Here is a 22750-nt window from a genome sequence, read left to right on the forward strand (position 1 = left end):
GGTGTTTAGGAGTCTGATGGCAGGAAGAAAGAGTTCTTCAGTCACACACTTCTACACCTCCAGCAAGAGGCTGGGAGTGTGAACACAGTTTGTTGGTAGTGAGTAGGGTCTTTAAGGGAGGAGCCAGGTATCCTGTGGACTCTGCAATGGTAGATAGAGATGTAAAGGACCTTCTTTTTCTTTCTTTTTGCAGCCTAATATTGGCCTCTGTCCCCATGAACAGAGATCAGATTCAGGAAAATGCTTGTTAGTGTGCAAACTACTTTACTGAGAATTCAGGGGCTGTGTAAGAAATGACTGAAACTCATGAATAGTTGTTGTTAAACATCTTAAATTTAGGCTAAAGATCAGCACTACAGTAGTTCTACAGTTGATTTCAAATATAGACTGGGGGTATACAAGTCATCTAGATTGCACTTATCAACATTCTTTTTTCCAATACATCCACTATCCCTCCTGCACACATGCACAATCTCAGCCTTGATCATCTCTAACCCAAGTGGGATAATATGCCTACTCCCCGGAGAGTCTTCTTCTCTTGCTCTGAAGTAATTTTTCTAATAATGGAAACGATCTTGCGATCCCCTATGGGCTCAAATTGTGGTCATAAATATTTTGTACTTGTAAATCAGTTTTGTACTTGTAAATCAGGATTTGTATGTGTAAAAAGAATTTGTGTGTGTGTGTAAAAAAGATTTGTATGTGTAACAAGAATTTGTGTGTGTGTGTAAAAAAGATTTGTATGTGTAAAAAGAATGTGTGTGTGTGTAAAAAAAACATTTGTATGTGTAAAAAGAATTTGTGTGTGTGTAAAAAACATTTGTATGTGTAAAAAGAATTTGTGTGTGTGTAAAAAACATTTGTATGTGTAAAAAGAATGTGTGTGTGTGTGTAAAAAAAACATTTGTATGTGTTATAAAGAATGTGTGTGTGTGTAAAAAAAACATTTGTATGTGTAAAAAGAATTTGTGTGTGTGTAAAAAACATTTGTATGTGTAAAAAGAATTTGTGTGTGTGTAAAAAAGCCAAACCCATGTGTCTAACTATCCAATCTATGATTGGATAGTTAAATTTGTGATTGACATGACATTGGCCAATCAGATGAAAGGAAGAAAAATAGGGTCAAAATTCGTACTTGTAACTTGAAACTTGAGTGCAGACTTTCTCACGTATTTTTTGGCTAAGTTCACACACAGATCTTTTTTACGCACACACAAATTACTTTTACACATACAAATCTTTTTTACACACATACAAATCCTTATTTACAAGTACAAAATATTTGAGCCCATAGATCCCCCCGTGCTGTCCCTCACACCCTGTGCTGCAGATCGCATTCAGAATCCTCGTTCCATCACCCCACCCAACTAGGTGGCAGTGATAAACTGATTGTGGGGGCTGACCACAGAAGAAGACGAAGAAAACTCGACTGTCATTGTATTTCCCATCATCCATCGCGGCGTTTTTCTCGTTCCAGCTGTGAGGAGCGTCGCTTCTGAGGACAGTGACAGGCAGATGTGTGTGTTTCTCACAGCAGTCGGTTTCTAAACGGATCGATACAGTGTGTGTCCGGGGCCATCGCTGAGCTCGCTGACGGCGGATGCCGCTGAAAGCGCGGAGCTCGACCCGGAGGAGGAGAAAGAATCCGGATGAGGAGCAACCCGCGGAGCCTGCTGCTTCCTCAGCTCAGGTACGAAGCTAACAGTGTTAGCATGCTAACAGGCTGGGGGAAGCTGTCTGTTTGAACCCGGCTAGCTTTGGTTAGCATGTTGGTCTGGTAGCAACCTCGGCATCGGTCCTGCTAGAATATGTTGTAAGTAATAAAATAAACAAGATAATGTTTTAAAACATCATTGTTGTTATGGAGAAAGAATTAAAGAGTAAAGCCAAGTAATTAAACGCAGATTTTTATAATGACCGTAGAAAATAACAAATGTGGGCTAAATGCTAACAGGCAGGGAGCTTCTGTTAGCCAGAGATAGCATGTAGGGTTTTTAAGCAACGATGAGCATCCCTAGCTTGAAAATCTTTAAACAAAAAAACATATTTAATTTAAACAATTAGATTTTTCGCGAATAATCTTTGCAAAATTAAAGGTCTTTATAGAATTAAACAAAATGGAAGGCTTAGGTAACAGCTAGCAGGTGTGTTAGCAGGCTAACAAACTCAGGGGAGTCCTTCCGTGTCGGTAATTGGGTGAATAATTAGAATAATAATCAGTGTTAATATTAACACAACTGTGTGAAGGGTTTCCACAGATGGAGGGTTAAACAGACGGATGATTTAAACAAACAGAGGCTCTGACAGGTGCAAAGTGTTTACCGCAGTGTTCAATCCTGACTGTGAGCTTCAGTTAGTCAGTGTTAGCACGCTAACATAGTGGCTACAAGGAGCATCAGTGAAGTATAAATCTATAAAGAACAGCACCACAAGAGGGGCTTTGATTTACAGTTAAGTTATTTTTCAATAAAAAGTCAAATATAAAAGCAGAAAGTCAAATGGGTAGCGAAATTTAAAGAGTGACAAAGAAGCAGTAGCTGCTAGCTGTGTTGGTGCCACAGCTTTCCTGTGTTTTTAGATCAAAGTGAAGCACTGGGGAGCCATGTGACCTGATTAATTTGTAATCCAGGACTTTGTTGTTGTTCTCAGCAGGTGTCATTTCACCTGTACTCAACAGTTCTGAATCCTGAAAGCTGAATAAGGACACATTTCTTCCTGCGTTGTTTGTTTTCAGGTGATGGCACCGACGCGAATGAAGCTGCGCGTTCGCCGCCGTGACAATGCAGCCGCAGGTGCTTCTGGACGTGGCACTGCGCTGGAGGAAGATGAAGAGCAGAAGAGTCGAGAGAGTGGCAGCAGGAGGAAAAACGCTAGCAGATCTTCTACTGCGGCCACATCCTCCTCGTCCTTGTCTCCACCCGCGTCCTCCGCCTCAACGTCAGCACGCCCCCATCTGATGGCAGCAGAGGAGGCGTCGCCTGACTCCAAGTGCCCCATCTGCCTGGACCGTTTCAACAACTTGGCATTCCTGGACCGCTGCAAGCACCGCTTCTGCTTCCCGTGCATCCAGGAGTGGTCTCACAAAAAGCCAGAGTGTCCGCTTTGCAAGCAGCCCTTTGCCTCGATCTTTTACCGGAACCAAGCTGAGGATGACTTCAAGGAATATACGCTGCGCTCAGCGCCCCCCAGCAGCAGCGTGGCCGCTACTGTGGCAATGGTGGCAGCGATGGCGTCAGCTGCAAGAAGCAGCCATCAAATGAGGCTAATGCTGAGGCGGCACCGGGTGTCAGAGGCTGGCGAGACAACAACAAGGAGGCGGCGGAGGGAGAGAGGGGCCAGAAGGGCGGAGGAGAGGGCAGGGAGTTGGGAGTGGTACCTCGATTCCCCTCCCCTTCCACTCCCTCCTCTTCCTCACCCTCCAGTCGTTGCTGAGGACAGTGAGGATGGGGAGGAACAGAGGATAAGAGGAGGTGCTGATTTGGTGGAGCGCGGTGTGATATTTGAAGGATTAACAGGCCTTGGAGGGGCAGTGGCACCCATTGCCCCCAATGACCGGGCATCACGGCGACTGATGACTCGCTTAGCGGCAAGGCAGCGTTTGCAGCGTGAAGGTGGAACCGTGCGTCGACTTAGGGAGAGAGAGACGGTGGCTTTTCGCCGTGGCCTCTATCGCTGTGGCATTCGGGTCCGTGGGGTTGCCGGAGTACACGGCAACGAGGGACAGCGTGACATCACGGCAGATAGCTTCCGTCGGAACCCTGCCCATTTGAACAGGCTCCGCCCCTGGCTGCGGAGGGAGCTCACGGTGCTGTATGGCTCGCACACCTCGTTGGTTGACATCGTTCAGCGCATCATCATGGCAAGGCTCGCCCGCCACGGCCTGGAGAATACACCCAACATAGAAGAAGAGTTGCGGCCATTCTTGCTGGCACGCACTGAGCACTTCCTGCATGAGCTCATCAGCTTCGCCCGCTCGTCGCTCAGCCTGGAGAACTACGACCTGCAGGCGGTGTACGAGCCACCGGACGCTGCAGTGGAACTGGATGGGATGAGCAGCTCGTCCGATGGCAGCTCTGTCATTGCCATCTCCGAGGGGGAGGACGAAGAGAGGGGGGCAGGGGGAGGGTCCGAGGAGAGGCTGGGGAGGGAGGTGGGAGCTCAAGATGACCCCATCCAAACAGCGAGTGTCCTTAGCCTTTCGGGTTGGGACGATGAAACCCCAGGCCCCTCCTACTCCACCGCCGAGCCTTCATCTTCGTTCAGTCCTGCCCTGCCGGAGGCAGCCAATCAGGATGGAGGAGAAAGGCAGGGAGAAGAGGATGAGTGTCTCATCGTTGGGTATAAGAAGCCGATTGCAGAACGGACGCCAGAGTTGGTGCAGCTCTCCTCTGACACAGAAGAAGAGGAGGTAGAGAAGAAGAAAGAGGAGGAGGCTCCTCCTCCCCCCTCTGCAACACCTCCCCTCTCTTACCTACCAGCGATCCCTCCCTCCACATCAGGTACTTACAGAGAGGAGCAGGACAAGGGGCAGAAAATTGGCGAGGTGGCAGGACAGCGCTCACGTGCACGCTCATGGTCAGGGAGCTCTGGTCGGAGCAGGAGCTCTGTGTGCACGCTCAGCCCGGCGACGCCTGGAGAGACTGAGCGGCAGCAGGAGATGGGGAGCTGGAGAGACAGGAAGTCCACCAGTGAGGCAGCAAGAGAGAAGAGGAGGAAGAGAAGGCAAGAACGCAGCAGCAACCAGCACAGGAAAAGTGGCACTCTGTTCAACCCAAATCGCTCCATTTATCCCGCCATGATGCGGCACCGCTCCTCGCCTCCGTTTGACTCCAGCGCTGACTCCAGCTCCCCGCCGTCGCCCAGCCCGCCGGACTCCAGCTGGGAGTACCCCTGCGCCCAGGTGTCCCCTCTCACCTCCTCCGCCTCTTCACCATCCCTCTCCTCGTCCTCACCACGTCCTCCCCCACCACCACCGCGGACGCCACCGACGCCCACGCTGTCCCCCAGCGACAGCGCTCATCACGGAGAAAAACCCGGCGGGAAAAGGAAATGCAAGAGCCGCCACCTGGACAACAATGTCAAGGATCCCACGTGGAGGCCGAGCGGCAGTGGCGGTATTCGCAAGGAGAAGAGGAAAGAGAGGAGGAAGAGGAAGGAGCGAGACAGAGGAAGGAGAAGGGAGAGGCACAGGCGGGCGAGCAGTGGCTACGGTGGCGAGAGGTAAGAGGCCACTGGATTTATTATTATTATTATTAGACTTTCCAGAAGAGTGTAAATTATCAGTGGTCTATTATTGACTGTTTTTGACAAATTTTGATTTGCAGGATAAGCCGGTTTCACCCACCACCCTCACCTCTGATTTGGGTTTCATTTGACTTGTACCGTATTTTTCGGACCATAAGGCACTCTGTCGATGTTTTCATACATAGGGCGCATTAAGCGAAGCGAAACAAAACAGTCAGATAAGTCAAACTTTACTCATCTCATTCTTCTTGATTCCTCCACTTCCGTACGATTGATTCATTAATGTTAAATTGTCTGGCAGCTGCTCTATTCCCGTGTTGTTGCAGTATATTAATAACTAACCTCGTATTGTGGATGGATTATCTCAGTAGTTTTCCTGACTGAAGTTTGGTCCATTTACAGCATCCTGCCATACGAGTGCATTTGTCCCCAACCATTGGGAACCCTCACATTAACTTTTACCGAGTGGGAGTTAGCGTTCATCCTCCAGCTTCACTGCGTTTGTTATGCTAACATAGCTGTGTCGCTAGCAATCACGTAGCACATCATTATATACCAGCTAGCCCAACTTCAGTAACCCTACAAACATCACTGCTGTTTAGTTTCCTGTCTTCATTTATGTTGGAAGTGATAGCAGAGCTGTACGTTTACATTTTTTTCAGAAATCTCTCAGTCAGAACATGCAATATCGTGTTTCACCTGTCTATTTCCACCCTGTAATGTTAGTGATGACGTCCAATTCCAACAAAGTGCCAGCAGCAGCAGTATTATACTGCAACAGTTGTAACACGGGCATTATATCCAGTAATGCAGCCTAAGTTTAAGGACCTGCAAACGGTGACATCACCGCAGCTCTGTAACATTTACACCAAGCTTTGCAAACATAAGGCTCGGGGTCCAGAATCAGCCTGACAAAGAAGGAAATGTCAAGGAAATAACTTTTGTATTTTACAGCTTTTCCTAAAGATAAAGACCTCTCCTGATAGCTACCCCCAAATAATTTAGCAATAATAATAGAAGAAATGAAAAGTGACTTCTTTGTTTGTTTGTTTTTTTAAATGGATCCAAAGTGGGTGGGGGGATTTTCTTCAAATTAACAAAAAGGTTGTTTTAAAATCACAGGACAGTGCTGTGAGTGAAAAACTTGAGCTACTAAGTTTTTCGGTAATTTGACACATTTATTTTGCCGACTGAAGCTACCACAAAGCGCGACTTGCACAAGCAGACATGATGTCACTGGTTGTACGGTGAAACTAAGAAACATTTCCTACCTGGGATGTTGCCTGTTGGTTCTCATCGTTTTGACCTCTTGTGATTTTCAAAATCATGTAAATGAATTCCCCACAGGGGATGTGATTTTGAACCCATAAATATTAATGTAAAAGCGTTCCCGCAGGCCAGTGGTGCCTAGCAACATTGTTTATACATTTTGATGTGATGGCTGCTTAAACGTGAGCCAGAGCTAGCTAGATCTGATTGATAGGTAAACAGAAGAAGCAAGTGTTTAGGTTTTGAAAATGGTTATCTTTGGTTAATCACTAAGCTGCAGCTCTTTATTCAGGGGACGATGCACGAAAAATGAATCCTTTACCATGAGAGATCAGCATGAACGTATTTCTCTTTATTTTGGAAACAGACACAGTTTTGTTGTATTTTGTTAAATTTAAATGAACCTCAGTCTAATATTAATGTTTGGGATTTTCTTTTCAGCAATGAAAAGGCTTCATGTTCGCGTGTTGTTTCTCCTCTTACTGTTGATTTCTTTTTTTAGAGTTGCTTTCCTGACTCTAAAACTGTCAGCTGAAACATCTCACCAGCTGTTTGGGTGTGAAGTGCTCAGCTCAACAAATGAGGAAGACCTCTCAATAGCTTCCTGTGGTTCAGGTGTTTTAATGACGTTTCCAGAAGTTGCTCACTCCATGCTCTCTCTCTGCAGCAGCCGGAGGTCCAGACAAGACCGCAGCCCCAGCGTGGAGATCATCTACGAGGGCACCATCACCGCCGACGGGGCGCAGCCTCCTGCCCACAAACGGCGCCGGAAACGTCATCGCAAGGCTCAGCAGAGCAGGTACGAGGTGTCACACTGCTGGGAGGGGGAAAAAAAGGTTTGTTTTAGCACGTTAAACAAATTCATACAGCTGACAGTAATTAACACGTAAATAAGAGTCTGAGACGAAGCGAAGTGGTCGTCACCTGATTAACTGTGAAATCGGTTATTTTAAATGAACACAGTGATGAAACACTTCTGTTGATCATTATCAGGTGTACCTTTTGCACAGGTGATATCAGTTTTTGAATGTGAGATGTTACACATCCACTCTACAAGTCTTTGTCAATCCCTGCATCACACTTTGCTCACAGACGGGGAACAGAAATGCTATTTAGAAGTTACAGGCTGCTACATTTCTGCTGCTACATTTCCAGCCTAAAGGTGGATTTTTCTGCCTGTATTTCTCTGGTTTGTTTAGGATATATTACTTTCTTTCGAGGAGGGGGCCTAAGGGTACATCTTTCGCCATCTTACAATGCTGTGATTGCAGCCATTCCCCAACTCTCTGTGAATGGTACTCATGGCCATTGATCAGTGGGTTTTGGTCAGTGGTTGTTGATCAATGGTCATGAGAATTTGCATAACTATGATTAAGGAACTGACCTCCCAGCCCTTTGTTCCTTCAGTGGGCTGGTTTCAGTCATTATGCAAATGTACTGTTTATAACAGGGGTGGGCAATTCTAGGCCCCGAGGGCCGGTGTCCTGCAGGTCTTAGATCTCACCTTGGGTCAACACACCTGAATCACATGATTAGTTCGTTACCAGGCCTCTGGAGAACTGCAGGAGGTAATTTAGCCATTTAAATCAGCTGTGTTGGTTCAAGGACACATCTAAAACCTGCAGGGACACCGGCCCTCGAGGCCTGGAGTTGCCCACCCCTGGTTTATAAGATTTGGGGAAACCTGCAGTCAGCTGAGACTGAAGAAGTCACTTGGATGAGTAACGAAACCTTTCTCCCACAAAACGCTACGTCCAGATGAACAGAATCAGCTTTTGGAGATTTACTTTCCTGGATGATTGAGAATGCATCAAGACATTACTTTCTTTGTTAGTCCAAAAGTGATCTGCTGCACTGCGTCTTCTCTTAAAGGGAACCCCGGCTATTAAGACATGTTTGCGTTAAAATATGTACTGTGCTTTCAATAACACATGTGGTATTAAAATACGCCAAATGTTTTCCTTTTAAGCACATTTTATATAAAACCATTTACCAGTAGGCCGCCATTGTTATTTACTTCTCAATACACTCTGGGTAGTGACGTCATATGGTTGCACCGCATCGAGTTCACAATTAGCAGTGCACTGGAAATGGCTTCTGTTCAACCTTTCCAGTTTGAACCAGATCAAACCGAGAGAGCGAATGAAAATAGTCAACAAGTACTTAGTTTAGATGAAGATGAAAACAATCCGTCACACGAGGACGAGAGAGTGAGGGAAAACTACTGGTGTCTATGCGGCTACTGCTTGCCAATGGCAACGGCGACTGAGAAGGTTTGTTGTAAAGTACCAAAACTTTTTTAAGCCATTTGTCTTAATCCAGATGTTCTTTGGGCAGCCATGACCGGTATCTGGTCTTTAAGTGATAACATGATGAATCGTGCTTCCAGGCCCAAAGTTGTCTGCATTTAATAAGACTGTTGTGTTTTTAACATGTTTTAATGTTTTGTATCTTGTTCGGTTTAATCTCAACAAGCCCCTAAAAACAGTCAGTGATCACTGTCGGCTTCTCGTGGTTTTTATTACCACTAATCATTTTAAAGATCAGTTTTAAACCCTTACGATGTAACTACAGACCAGCCCATGCAGCTGTACATTAATGACTAACCTCGTATTGTGGATGGATTATCTCTGTGGTTCTCCTGATGTTTGGTTCGTTTACAGCATCCTGCCATGAGCTGTGTCGCTAGCGGCACGTAGCACATCATTATATACCAGCTAGCCCAACTTCAGTAACCCTACAAACGTCACTGCTGTTTAGTTTTCTGTCTTCATTTATGTTGGAAGTGATAGCAGAGCTGTACGTTTACATTTTTTTCAGAAATCTCTCAGTCAGAACATGCAATATCGTGTTTCACCTGTCTATCCAGTCGTTAAGTGATGACGTGATGAATCCTACTTCCGGGCCTAAAGTAGTCTGCGTTTAATATGGCTTTTGTGTTGCTAACATGTTTAATGTTAAGTATTTTCTTCTATTTAATCTCAAAAAGCTCCTAAAACAGTCAGTGATCACTGTTGACCTCCCTCGGCTTTTATTACCGCTAATCATTTATTTAAGCTCAGTTTTTAAAACCTTAGGATGTCTGTGAAGGTTCTCAGTCATCCAGGTCATCGTAGTCAAAGGAGCTTGCAAAGAATAGCGTCTGGACTTCTTTAAGTTATTTGAAGACGTTTCACCTCTCATCCGAGATGAGATCCCTTCCCAGACGCCTTAACGCCCACTCACATCCTGGGCCATCTGATCTCAAGAATTCGCATGATAGGGTGGGGCCAGGTTTCACAATGAACTCACCCGAAACTCTAGCTGATTGGGACCCACACCCAGTTTCACACCTTTGCTCAGGCGATTAGAGGATCATCAGGGGGTCCTTTTGTCCCTCTGTGGGGGGGGGGGGGGGGTTATAGGTTTATATCTGGGACTCTCCACCATTTGACCTTAGAACTGAAGAAGCTTCTCGGATGAGAGGTGAAACATCTTCAAGCAACTTAAAGAAGTCCAGACGCTTTTCTTTGCAAGCTCCTTTGAAAACCTTAGGATGTAACTACAGCCCAGCCCATGCAGCAGTATATGAATGACTAACCTCGTATTGTGAATGGATTATCTCAGTTGTTCTCCTGGCTGAAGTTTGGTCCTTTTACAGCATCCTGCCATGCGATTACATTTGTTCCTGACCACCGAGAACGCTCACGTTAACTTTTATCGAGTGAGAAAAAAAGTTAGCTTGTTTATATTATGCTAACATAGCTGTGTCGCTAGCGGTCACATAGCACATCATTATATACCAGCTAGCCAAACTTCAGTAACCCTACAAACGTCACTGCGGTTTAGTTTTCTGTCTTCATTTATGTTGGAAGTGATAGCAGAGCTGTACGTTTTAATTTGTTTCCAAAACCCTGCAGTCAGGACATGCTACATTGTATTTAGATAGAAGCTAGCGAGCTAACTTCCTGCTAACTTCTAACTCCGTTAAATGTCATAAATTCCGTTTTCATGGATGCCTGGATGTTAAACTCAATTGTTACACCTGGTAGACCAGAACGCTGATCATTTTATTAAAGATGAAAGACTTTAGACAGTTTTTCAACTCTCAGTAATGCCATAGTGATCGTTTGATATATGGACCTGCAGCGGAGTTTAGGCCCAGACATGGCTAGTGACGTCAGACTTAACGATGGGATTTCCACCCTGCAATGTTAGTGATGACGTCCAATTCCAACAAAGTGCCAGCAGCAGCAGTATTATACTGCAACAGTTGTAACACAGGCATTATATCCAGTAATGCAGCCTAAGTTTAAGGACCTGCAAACGGTGACATCACCGCAGCTCTGTAACATTTACACCAAGCTTTGCAAACATAAGTCCTCTGTTCGTTAGCGTTCGTCCTCCAGCTTTACTGTTTATATTATGCTAACATAGCTTGTCGCGCTAGCGATCACGTAGCACATCATTATATACCAGTTAGCCCAACTTCAGTAACCCTACAAACGTCACTGCTGTTTAGTTTCCTGTTGTCATTTATGTTGGAAGTGATAGCAGAGCTGTACTTTTTAATTTGTTAAATCTCTCAGTCAGAACATGGTATATTATATTTAGATGGAAGCTAGCAAACTAATTGCCTGCTAACTTCTAACTCCGTTAATGTCATAAATTCCGTTTTCATGGATGCCTGGATGTTAAACTTAATTGTTACACCTGGCAGAGCAGCCACACTGATCATTTTATTACAGATGAGCAAATTTAGACAGTTTTTCAACTCTCAGTAATGCTGCAGTGATCATTTGAGTTTGGGCCCAGACATGGCTAATAACGTCAGACTCAAAGACCAGATAGTGCTGGTCTACCAAGTCGTAACCAGGTCACTAATAGGCAAGTTAATTAATACGGTTGCTACACTTTAAAAAACAAAACAGGTTAGCTGAACGAAAGCACAGATGGAAAACTGCCGACAACCAGTACACGTCCTCGTCCCAGAATGCATTGTGTGCGAAAAAACATGGCTAGCATGGCATGGATGGAAACCCGAACAAAACACGCATTAGCAGGCTCTAATGCCTGTGTCTCAATCTCACGGCCCATGTCACCTCTACTTGCGAAAATTATTACTCTAAAAATTTAATATCAAGGCAATAGGCAGAGTGTTACAGGCATAGCCCTAAAGAATGTAGCCTCATGGGCAGTTTAGTCCATGCTGCAGGGAGAATGGACTGCCATACCTGTTGTGTGCAAAAAAGGAGAGTTGAAAAGTACAAGTTGTCACCGAGCAGAAACGGGAGCTGGAAGCATGTAAATATAATAATAACCACTGCAGCCAAAAAGAGTGCCTGACAAGTCCAGTTGTAAGTAAGCTGTTAAGACTTGACTGTACACGGTGTTCATGTGAAACAATAAGTTCCAGTGGAGTAGCGTTTCAACGCCTCTCTCTGTCTCTCGCTAGCAAAGTTGACCCAGACAACAAAGTAAAGCTAGTTTTCGGCTACAAGCTCAACACGGAACCCGGCGTATTAGTCAGAGGTCCCTTTACTACGGTTCGGAGCCACAGACCTGTTTTATATACGCGTGGAATAGTTTTCTATACAAGATTGCTGCAAAAAGTGCAGCCTTACCTAATGTCCACTCTACTGTTACTCATTTATATTAAGATTTAAATATCTAGTTGGTATTGGTATGGCGAGTAACCTTCAGTAATAGTAATAAATCACACAGCAATAGTACATTCATGTATTTGGGTCATTAATATACTGCAACAACATGGGAATAGAGCAGCTGCGAGAGAATTCAACATTAATGAATCAATGGTACGGAAGTAGACAAGGCAAGAAGAATGAGTTGAGTAAAGTTTAAGTTATCTGACTGTTTTGTTTCCCTTAATGCGCCTTATAATCCGGTGCGCCTCATGGTCTGAAAAATACGGTAATTTTTAAGGTTGCAGCAGTGTGGCGTTCAGAGTTCAGCTGTTTAAGGGTCAACATCAGGTTGTAGCGTGTAACGGATGGTAAACATTAATATCATCTAACACTTAGCAGGTATTTTGTTTGTCTCAGGGAATTTTGTGATGTCATTATCTCTTTTCCTTTCATGAATGATGCTTCAATGTATCCTCTGCTAAATGAGGCAAGTAAGGAAGCATTGAAGCTCCTTTCCTTTGTGTTTAGAGAGTTCATCCATCTCTGATGATGGCTCCACTTCTGTTGCCTTCCTGAGGAAATCTGCCTATTTGACTGCAGTGTGAATTAAAATTTTATTGGCAGAGCTTCCATCTTTTGTTTCGTTATTAACCTTCAGACACTGTGTCTGCAGAAAAGCTTGATTATAGCCATCTGCGGAGAACATTCACGTAGGTGCAGAGACTGCAATTTTCTTGTCCAATTTCATTTTTGTTTCTGGTGATGCAAACCTTATGAGTAGAATCTACTTTTTTGTTCAAAACTTTACTTTAACCTCCTAAGACCCAAACTCTTCCACGACATGCATTTTTAATTTCTCTTTATATTTGGGTATATTGGGGCCTGATGAATGTAAAAACAAAGATTTTTTTTTTTTTTTTTTACCTTATTTTTGTTTTTAAGAAAAATAAGAGCCACATATGAGGATATTCGTTTCAAATTTTGATAGAACAGTGGCAGTATAATGTCCTCGTAAGTGGATATCATGCCCATGTAGAGCAAAATTGAGTATTTTAGTCTAAATAACCCAAAATGTGATGTCCACATATGTGGACGGCAGGTCCTAGGAGGTTAATAACAAAAGAAATGGCTGAACTTTACAATTTCCCCAAATAAAACATCCAAATTTGAGGTTTTTCACCCTGTAAAGCCTGAACAATTAAATAAATGCCAAAAAAACCTGTTTGTTGAACCTTTTACTAGGAAGAAAAAAGGAAAATAAATATCATTTTGCAGATACAAATTTTAATTTAAATGAATAATTTTTGCTATTTGTGCAGATGGTTTCTTAAAAGTTTTATTTGGGTTTTTCCACAGATACGATACACATTACAGGATTAAATATGTATTATTTGTAAGCTTCGTAAGTACAGTAAAAATTTCCAGGAAAAAAAGCAGTTTTAACCTCTGCTAAAAATTGACACCAACTCAGTTTTGTGTTTACTGCAGAGTTAAAATGTGTTCACCAGTCCAACAAATGTCATGTGGGTATCTTCTGCACTAATAAGGCTATAAATGCTCACAAATGCTGAATAAAATCTTTAATAACGTTAAGATAGGCAGCACGGTGGTTAGCACTGTTGCCGCACAGCAAGGTCTTGAGTTCAATTCCACTATCAGGCCGGGGTCTTTCTGTGTGGCGTTTGCATGTTCTCCCCGTGTTTGTGTGGGTTCCCTCCGGGTACTCCGGCTTCCTCCCACCGTCCAAAGACATGCAGCTTGTGGGGATAGGTTAATTGGATAATCCAAATTGCCACTAGCTGTGAATGTGCGAGTGAATGTGAGTGCGAATGGTTGTCTGTCCCTGTGCGTTGGCCCTGCGACAGACTGGCGACCTGTCCAGGGTGTACCCCGCCTCTCGCCCTATGACAGCTGGGATAGGCTCCAGCGCCCCCCGGGACCCTGAAAAGGAGAAGCGGAAGCGAATGGATGGATGGATAACGTTAAGATTTTTACCACAATATGTACTTCAGGTGGGATTGATCTATGTATTGATCCCTTTGTAGAAGAACACCATTATTGATCACAGAAGACTCAAGTGATGAGGGTTGTTGCTGTTATTTATTTCTGATTTTATTCTGATTTTATTTCTTTGTCTTTCTCTCTGTCAGCTCTCCGGTCATCATCACCCTGGACAGCGACAGCACCCACGACGACGCCAACAACAAAAATAGCGGCAGTATCAGCAGCAGCCCACTCAGCAGCCAGCAGACCGTCGACTTCTCAGACCTTCCTCCACTTCCATTGGTGCATTCGGCCAGTGTGGGCGGCGTTTTGGACGCTGAAATCGGAGAGCTTCCCGTTGACATTCTGGACCGAGGATACGATGGGTCGGACACAGAGCTGGCGGGCCGTTCCAAGGCAGCTAGACTGATCGCCATTGACAACAGCGATCACGAGGTGGACGTGGAGAACCTGGATGTTGATGTAGAAGGACCAATCAAAGCGACAGATCCAAAGACACCCAACGCCGACAGTCACAGAAACATGGGCTCTGTGAGCGTGGGCTCTCGACCAATGGGAGACCAGGATGCTGCCCGCGTAATGACGGATCTTCTTCATAAAAGACATACTGAAGCTTCAACCTCTGACAGCCACCTCTTGGCCTCCATCCTAAGTGACCTGGACAGGATCGCTGCACCTAAACGTGAAGCCCCGTTGGACATTGACGCCAGCTGCTCCCCAGACTCCAAAAAAAGGCGCTACCGAGATCCGTGTGGCGTTAGTCAGGCTCATCAACAGCAGGACAGCTGGAAATCCACTTTCTCTGAGGAGCAGCCAGTCCAGAATCAGGACGCTACGTCCATAAACTCGCCATCTCAACTCAAGCAATGGAAGGAGGGGAGGGATGCCCCTCCGCTCCTCAGACAGGCCAGCCCGGTTCGGTCATACAACAGGAACACGCCGCCACCACTAAAACACAAAGATGCTGGGAGTCCACGCCGCTCCCCTATCTTTAACAAAGACCTCCACTCAGATCACACCTCTACCGGACCAATTCTGCATAGTTTAAATCCCACCGACTCCTGTTCGCCCGTGAAGCTGCCTGACGACAGCGAGTCCATCCCGCCCATTTCTGCACTGAAGAGACATCTGACCAGCACGTTCGCACTGAGCAGCAAGCCGGCCAACATGAGCAGCGTTTCAGCTGCTCTCTCTAAAGTCCGAGCACTAACCACTGACTTCGATCGCTCCGGTCACAAACCTCCTGTCGCTCCCTCTTCCTCTTCTTTTGCGTGTGATTCGACTCCCACGGCTTCTCGTTATTACTCCTTAAACTCCTCAGCTTTACATTCCACCAGGGAGAGCACGATGGGAATATCTTCCATCCTCTCACCCGTCGACTTAAATCCTGTGAATTCTTCATCGGACATTGATTTCCACTCAGCTGCTGGCTGGTCCAAAGAGAAGCCAGCTCCTGCTCACTCTACCTCCGCCAGCTGCAGGAATAAGACTCACAACTCCTTCTGGGCATCACCCGTTGACTTTCATCGATTCAGCAGTGCTGCTGGAGGTCCCCCGGCACGTAGCGGCATGTACTCAGGAGTCAACTCTCACGACACATCACTTCCCGTTTCTGTTAGTGATTCCAGGACTCAGAATGATGTCTCACCCCCTAACTCCCCCTGTTCCAGTAATCTGACTCTAATTGGCTTGACAACAGCTGCCACGCCGTCCACCGTGAACCTGCTTCCTGTTGACTTCCACTCCTCCAGTCCGGCCTCGGGAGGACGGACAGGCGAGGAGACGGTGTCGGTGCTGAACTGCGAGGGAAAGCCACTCTCGGTGGGTCTTGTTGCACCTGCTAACTTGCATTCGTCTTGTTTGATTGACGGACACTTGAACCACACAGCCTTCTCCTCCTCCTCCCCTACTCCCTCTGAACACAGCATTACATTCAACGCCTCGCACAGAAAGTCCGAACTCGGCATGGACCCGAATCTCTTCCGACCCCCCAACCACGTTGATCCTGATTCAAAACATAACCTCCCCCCTGACTCTGAGCCTCCACCACCAAAATACGCTCAGAGGGACTTTGAGCCCCACACGGACAATCACATCATCTCGGAGTATAACTCCACTTCTACCACTGACACCCATCCATACGAACGCTCCGCCACGTAGGACACGATGAAACGAGAGATTTAAATGTTCGGAATAAATGTCAGGGACAAACTGTTGCATTATACTTTTAGCATCATTTTTCATGAACCATTTATAAACTTGTGTTTATTTAGAATTTAACTCGAGTACAAACACATTCCTAGTGACTGATTTTCAAAATAAACTTGTTTTCTGAGGCGGCACCAATAAACTGATTGTTTAGACATGAGCACTGTCATGTACTTTTGTCTTACTTTTATTATTTTAATCGTTGAGGCAAGCGGGTGAAACCCCCTCCAAACCTCGCTATCAATTGGTTGGTTTTTTGTTTTTTGTTTTTGTTTTTTTTTCATGTTCAAACTGCTTAAGAAAAAAAAAAGTGTAAGGATGAGTCCAGAGTGAAGCGCTCTCAATCACATGTAGTCCACAAAACCGGTAGCTCTAGACTAAAAGTAAAAGACAAGGTGTAAAACTGAACAAAACTGGCCTTTTCAGGGGAATGATGACTGAATTTGGTAATGACACTCGGACACATGCTTGTGTAAGTGAGTGGATGTTTGTGCGTTTACATGTTCTGTGTGCAAAAAAAAAAAAAAAAAAAAAATCTGAATAAAAGTTTGGTTTAAAAAAAAAAAAATCTTTTACAGTAATGTAAAAAAAATGCTTTTTTTTTTTTTTTTTTTACTCAAATGTATGAGCAATGTTGGCAGTGGCTTGTAAAACTGATGGAGAAAGTAATGACTCATTAAAGCTTTCTGACTCATATATTTGAATGGAATTTGGATTTATGTACTGGGGTACATTGCTAAAAATACGTGACATTAGCTTATCGTGGTAACGGATCTTTTTTTCTTTTCTTTTTTCAAACCGGTTACACTGGTGTGTTCCTGCGTTGTCTGACAATGAAAAGTAAAAGAAACACAGACCTCCAAATCACTAACTTGCCCACTCCAGCTCCTCTCCCATAGGGGATTTGTAGAAAAGGGCGGCTGCATTTATTTTCACATTAAACATAAAGTACGAACTTACATGGAACAAATTTGACTTACGATTTAAAAAAAAACAAAAAAAAAACAACAACAACAACACGAAATCTGACATGCCTGACAATGAAAGGTAACAAAGACATGCAAGTCATTAACTTGCCCACTCCAGCTGTCTACAACCAAATGAAAACAGTAGGGAAGAGGGTTAGCTCAACCCTCCACAACTCCCAAGCTAGCAAAAAAAAGATAGTTTTTTGGGGTGTTTGGGGTCTGGCCCAGTCTAGTAGCAAAATGTGGGGTGGGTTGGGGGGGGGGTAAAGTCACAAATAGCTGCCTGTGCATTTGTGTTCACGGATACGAATCATCGGGTTTTGGGTTTGTTTTTTATTTGCTTTTTATACCAGTCAACAGACTGGAAGTGCACATCTGGTCTAAAGTTGCATCATCATATCATGAAAGCAAAGAAGTGGTAGTCAACGGAACTTGCAAAGAAAAGCGTCTGGACTTCTTTAAATTACTTGAAGACGTTTCACCTCTCATTCGAGAAGCTTCTTCAGTTCTAGGGTCAAATGGTGGAGAGTCCCAGATTTAAACCCTAGTGGGAGTTCCCCCCCCCCCCCCCCCCACAGAGGGACAAAAGGACCCCCTGATGATCCTCTAATCGCCTGAGCCAAGGTGTGAAACTGGGTGTGGGTCCCAATCAACCAGGGTTTCGGGTGAGCTCATTGTGAAACCTGGCCCCACCCTATCATGTGATTTCCTGAGATCAGATGGCCCAGGATGTGAGTGGGCGTTAAGGCGTCTGGGGAGGGAACTCAAAACTGGATTATAGATGGCAGAGAGTTGGTGTCGTAAACCCCCGCCTCTGTTCAAAGATGGTCGCTCACAGTGGACATAGATGGCTTATTTCACTCCTCTTTCAAACCATCTGTCCTCTCTGTCCAAAATGTGAACATTGGCATCCTCGAAAGAGTGTCCTTTATCCTTAAGATGCAGATGGACTGCTGAGTCTTGTCCTGTGGAGGTGGCTCTTCTATGTTGTGCCATGCGCTTGTTAAGTGGCTGTTTGGTCTCTCCAATGTAGAGGTCTGGGCATTCCTCGCTGCACTGTACAGCATACACCACATTGTTAAGTCTGTGTTTTGGAGTTTTGTCTTTTGGGTGAACCAGTTTTTGTCTGAGCGTGTTGCTGGATCTGAAATACACTGGGATGTCATACTTGGAGAAAACTCTCCTGAGTTTTTCTGATACACCGGCTACATAGGGGATGACAATGTTGTTGCGTCTGTCCTTCTTATCTGGGACTCCCCACCATTTGACCTTAGAACTGAAGAAGCTTCTCGGATGAGAGGTGAAACGTCTTCAAGCAACTTAAAGAAGTCCAGACGCTTTTCTTTGCAAGCTCCTTTGACTACAATGACCTGGATGACTGAGAACCTTCACAGACACAAAGAAGTGGTAATTGTGCTACTTCAGGCCAAACCATGGGATTTTTTTTTTTGTAACTTAAACGTTATTTGTAATGTCTAAACATAACCAGGTAATGTATTCTGAAATTACAAAGCATTAAGGAATCATATTTGTGTCCTCTGGTTTCTGTGAAAGGTGGCCCAGTGAATTTGCTAAGCCCATATATATATATATATATATATATATATATATATATATATATATATATATGCTCAGTGAATACCTCAGGCAGCAGAAACCCAAGAAAGAGGAGGGAGACGAGGAACCATCATGGAAGGACAGGCCCCTGCACGGTATGTACCACCGGCAGATAGAGGAGGTGGCTGATATCCAGAAATCCTACCAGTGGCTGGACTGAAAGACAGCACAGAGGCACTAATCATGGCAGCACAAGAACAAGCTCTGAGCACAAGATCCATAGAGGCTGGGGTCTATCACACCAGGCAAGACCCCAGGTGCAGGCTGTGTAAAGATGCCCCAGAGACAATCCAGCACATAACATTAGGGTGCAAGATGCTAGCAGGCAAGGCATACATGGAACGCCATAACCAAGTGGCCGGCATAGTGTACAGGAACATCTGTGCCGAGTATAACCTGGAAGTCCCGAGGTCAAAATGGGAGATGCCCCCAAGGGTGGTGGAGAATGACCGAGCTAAGATCCTGTGGGACTTCCAGATACAGACGGACAAAATGGTGGTGGCTAACCAACCGGACATAGTGGTGGTAGACAAACAGAAGAAGACGGCCGTAGTGATCGATGTAGCGGTTCCGAATGAAAGCAATATCAGGAAGAAGGAACACGAGAAGCTGGAGAAATACCAAGGGCTCAGAGAAGAGCTCGAGAGGATGTGGAGGGTGAAGGTAACGGTGGTCCCCGTGGTAATCGGAGCACTAGGTGCGGTGACTCCCAAGCTAGGCGAGTGGCTCCAGCAGATCCCGGGAACAACATCGGAGATCTCTGTCCAGAAGAGCGCAGTCCTGGGAACAGCTAAGATACTGCGCAGGACCCTCAAGCTCCCAGGCCTCTGGTAGAGGACCCGAGCTTGAAGGATAAACCGCCCGCAGGGGCGTGCTGGGTGTTTTTTATATAATGTATGAAAAAGAATATAAAATGACTGCTTACAGACATTATATACACAGAGTACGTTTAGTGCGTTATTAACGAATTTATCAATACTGGAAAAATGTATCTGAAGCTGTGTGATTGTTATGATTAACAGGTGGGAGGCCTCTCCAGATCTCTGTGATCTGAGTAAATTTTAATTATTTTATGCAAAGGTGACATTAAAAAATCAGTAAAACAGAATAGGTGGCAACAACATAAAATGAATAAAAATCAAAAAGGAAAGGAAAATAAAAATGAGTCAGGAAATCAGAGTGAAGGACAATTAAACCAACAATGTGGAAAACAGGAGAATAAAAACACATAAAACTTTTCCTTTTTAGATCTCATTTATTCCTTAATTTTCAATTAATTATTTTTCAGAGTAGTAGCTCTTGGAAAACATAAAAACAAAAAATATAAGGCAAAAACAGAGTTTGTCAACGAGCTTGCAAATCTATATTTGGTATGACCACCTTTATTCTTCAACACAGCCGGAACTCACTTAGCAAATCTTTCTTGTAATTCCTTTAAGTAGTCTGCGGGACTAGTTCTCCAGGCTTCTTGAAGGACATTCAAAGCTCTACATTAGATGTTGTCTTTTGTCATGTTCTCTGTCAGGATGAGCCCACACTTCATCAGTAATATCTGGGCTTCAGAAAATCCATGACTGATAGTGGTCCGCTGTGTGTTTTTGTATCATGGTGGGCTTTTACTGCACTCGCAGTGTGTTTGGGATCATTGTCATACTGAAAATCTCCCATCGTCTCCCCAGCTTCTCTTGTGATTGCCTCAGGGTGTTCTCCTTGTTGGACATCAGCTAGGAGGCTCCCAGAAGGGCATCCTAGCCAGCTTGCTCCTTTTGATGTGGAGCAGCAGCAGTTCTCTGAGCTATTCTCACTCTAAGGCTGAGCCCAGAAACTCATCATAGGAACATTTCCCCACTTAAATCCATGATTCCAAACTTTTCAGTTAAAAATAACAATTTATTTGACATGAAAATAACCACATGCAGACACAGGTAGTACCTCGGCCTGCAGTCTAAGGGGATAAGTTGACTCAACAGTGACAGAACCTCCAGATCCCTTCACTGTGAAGGACTAGTGGATCAGTTCCCCCACAGTTCATCGCCCGTCTCATCAAATCATTTAATAAAGTTAGAAAAAATAACGTTTTTCTGTGATTTACATTTTTACAAGAAAAAAAGAGTAACAGAAAAGTCAGTGCAGTTTATGTTTCTCACCACCAGATGGAGCCAGAAGAGTGGTTCCCCCCCCCCTTTTCCTCATCATGTCATCACTTTCTCACCACATCCTCATCTTTCACTTTCTCCTTCTTCCTCCCAATTTCCGTGTCCTCCTCTTCACTGGCCCTTAGAAGAGAGCAAGAACACTAAGTGGGATAATGAGCCCCGAGAGAGACCGAGCCAGCGACAGCGGTTCTCCCACACTAATTAAAGCCGCTGGGGTCCCACTAAATGGCTGTTAAATACACACAGTTACACACTGTGATGGATCAATGCCAACTCCTTACTACAGTCGAAGAACATGAGGAGTGTAAAGGAGAAAAGAGGACATGATGAGCTGTACAAAAACACCTAAAGAAAAAGCTGAGTACACAATTGGAAAACAGCATCTTTTCCAGCATACATGTCCAGACTGGAAAACGTGCTGTGAAAGATTTGAAATGAACCTCAGACAGTATAGACAGCAGCATAACGCTGAATTTACATTTTTTAAATTTCAAAATAAAACTGCTTGTTGAAAACCCATAAAACTACTCTTCAGAAGTGAATTTCATGTCTTTGCACAGCATAAATATGAAGTTGTTTTATAAGTACAATTTCACAGTTTGTAAAGTCTTGTTTTGAACGATACTGTGCAAAAGTCTTGAGCCACCCCTAGTTTCTTTACATGTTTCTTTTTGTTTAAAGTCATCTTGAGCAGTTGTTCTCCAGGCTTTCCTGAAGGTCTTCCAAAGGTCTGTCCCTTGGCTGCTTTTTCACTCATTCTCAGTCCAGTCCTTGTACACAACCACTTTCAAAAGAATGTTTTTAGTTTGGTAAGCCACTAACCTGTGAATCATACAAGCGTAAAAAGGGATGAACCTGTCTGGTGTCTGCACATAGGTGGCACTATGATAAAGATAAACACATGAAAATAGTCACCCCCCCCAATTTTATTTTATGCCCAAAGACACTTTATTTTGGTAAGGACACTATTAATGTCAATTTCCTGTCATGTAAGGTGCGCCAGCAGAGGGCGCTCTGTGTCGTACGCTTCGGCAGCCAGTGTTGCCAACTTAGCGACTTTGTCGCTATATTTAGCGAGTTTTTTTTCTAAAAAGCGACTAGCGACAAGTCTGGCGACTTTTTCTGGTGTTATTGGAGACTTATTTATGACGACTTTTTGACGTGAAAGAGCGTGTTGCTCTTACTCTCAACAAGCAGCGGTGCTGCCGTGGGCACCTCACCCGTGCTAAAGCACTCACGGGCAGAGGATAGTCCTCCCCCAGCTGCAGGAGATGTTCACACCTATGCGTCCAAACTGCAAATGAACCACGCATGAGCGAAACCGCTGCTCCCGCACTGACTGTAACGCAGTCAGTTCTTCTTTTACTGTTATCCTGTTTTGTGGATCACAACGTTTAAAACTACTTATAAACACACACACATAAAGTAACTCCACCAGAGCGCCTATTTCGGGTCACTTTTGCCGGTCGAAGGAGCAGGGTTGGAATTGTGACATTAAAAAACAATAATTGCTAAAAGAAATTTAATTTGTAGTTCTAAATAAATTCTAAATGCATTTAGGACATTTTTTGCTCACTTTATGTCTCTTCCACGATGTTATTTCTCCAACAGCATAGGTTACAATTATATTAGCATGACCAATTATGCAAATTAGGTGATG

General features: G+C 44.5%; 1 protein-coding gene across 2 annotated transcripts; it reads left to right on the top strand.

The window, feature by feature from the left end:
• Positions 1-1317: 1317 nt before the first annotated feature.
• LOC120736328 (E3 ubiquitin-protein ligase Topors-like) lies at positions 1318-17333 on the top strand. 2 transcript variants are annotated; one of them, XM_040036359.1, is made up of 4 exons: positions 1318-1690; positions 2735-5220; positions 7181-7312; positions 14288-17333. In XM_040036359.1, the coding sequence occupies exons 1-4, from the start codon at positions 1601-1603 to the stop codon at positions 16299-16301; spliced, it is 4722 nt and encodes a 1573-aa protein (XP_039892293.1). In that variant the 5' UTR covers positions 1318-1600; the 3' UTR covers positions 16302-17333. The 2 variants fall into 2 exon arrangements, with proteins under 2 accessions (XP_039892293.1, XP_039892295.1); XM_040036361.1 differs by lacking the exon at positions 1318-1690 and adding an exon at positions 1699-1813.
• The last annotated feature ends 5417 nt before the right edge of the window (positions 17334-22750 follow it).

The sequence above is a fragment of the Simochromis diagramma genome, unplaced genomic scaffold, assembly GCF_900408965.1.
Source record: "Simochromis diagramma unplaced genomic scaffold, fSimDia1.1 OVJJ01000703.1, whole genome shotgun sequence".
NCBI classification, from domain to species: Eukaryota; Metazoa; Chordata; class Actinopteri; order Cichliformes; family Cichlidae; genus Simochromis; species Simochromis diagramma.

What these genes read in the sequence shown, in the direction of transcription:
- LOC120736328 (XM_040036359.1), top strand. Translation starts at nt 1,601, where the DNA reads ATGCCGCTGAAAGCGCGGAGCTCGACCCGGAGGAGGAGAAAGAATCCG. An exon ending in AGTGGCTACGGTGGCGAGAG is followed by an intron (nt 5,221 to 7,180) that starts GTAAGAGGCCAC and finishes CTCTCTCTGCAG; the next exon opens with CAGCCGGAGGTCCAGACAAG. An exon ending in CGCAAGGCTCAGCAGAGCAG is followed by an intron (nt 7,313 to 14,287) that starts GTACGAGGTGTC and finishes TCTCTCTGTCAG; the next exon opens with CTCTCCGGTCATCATCACCC.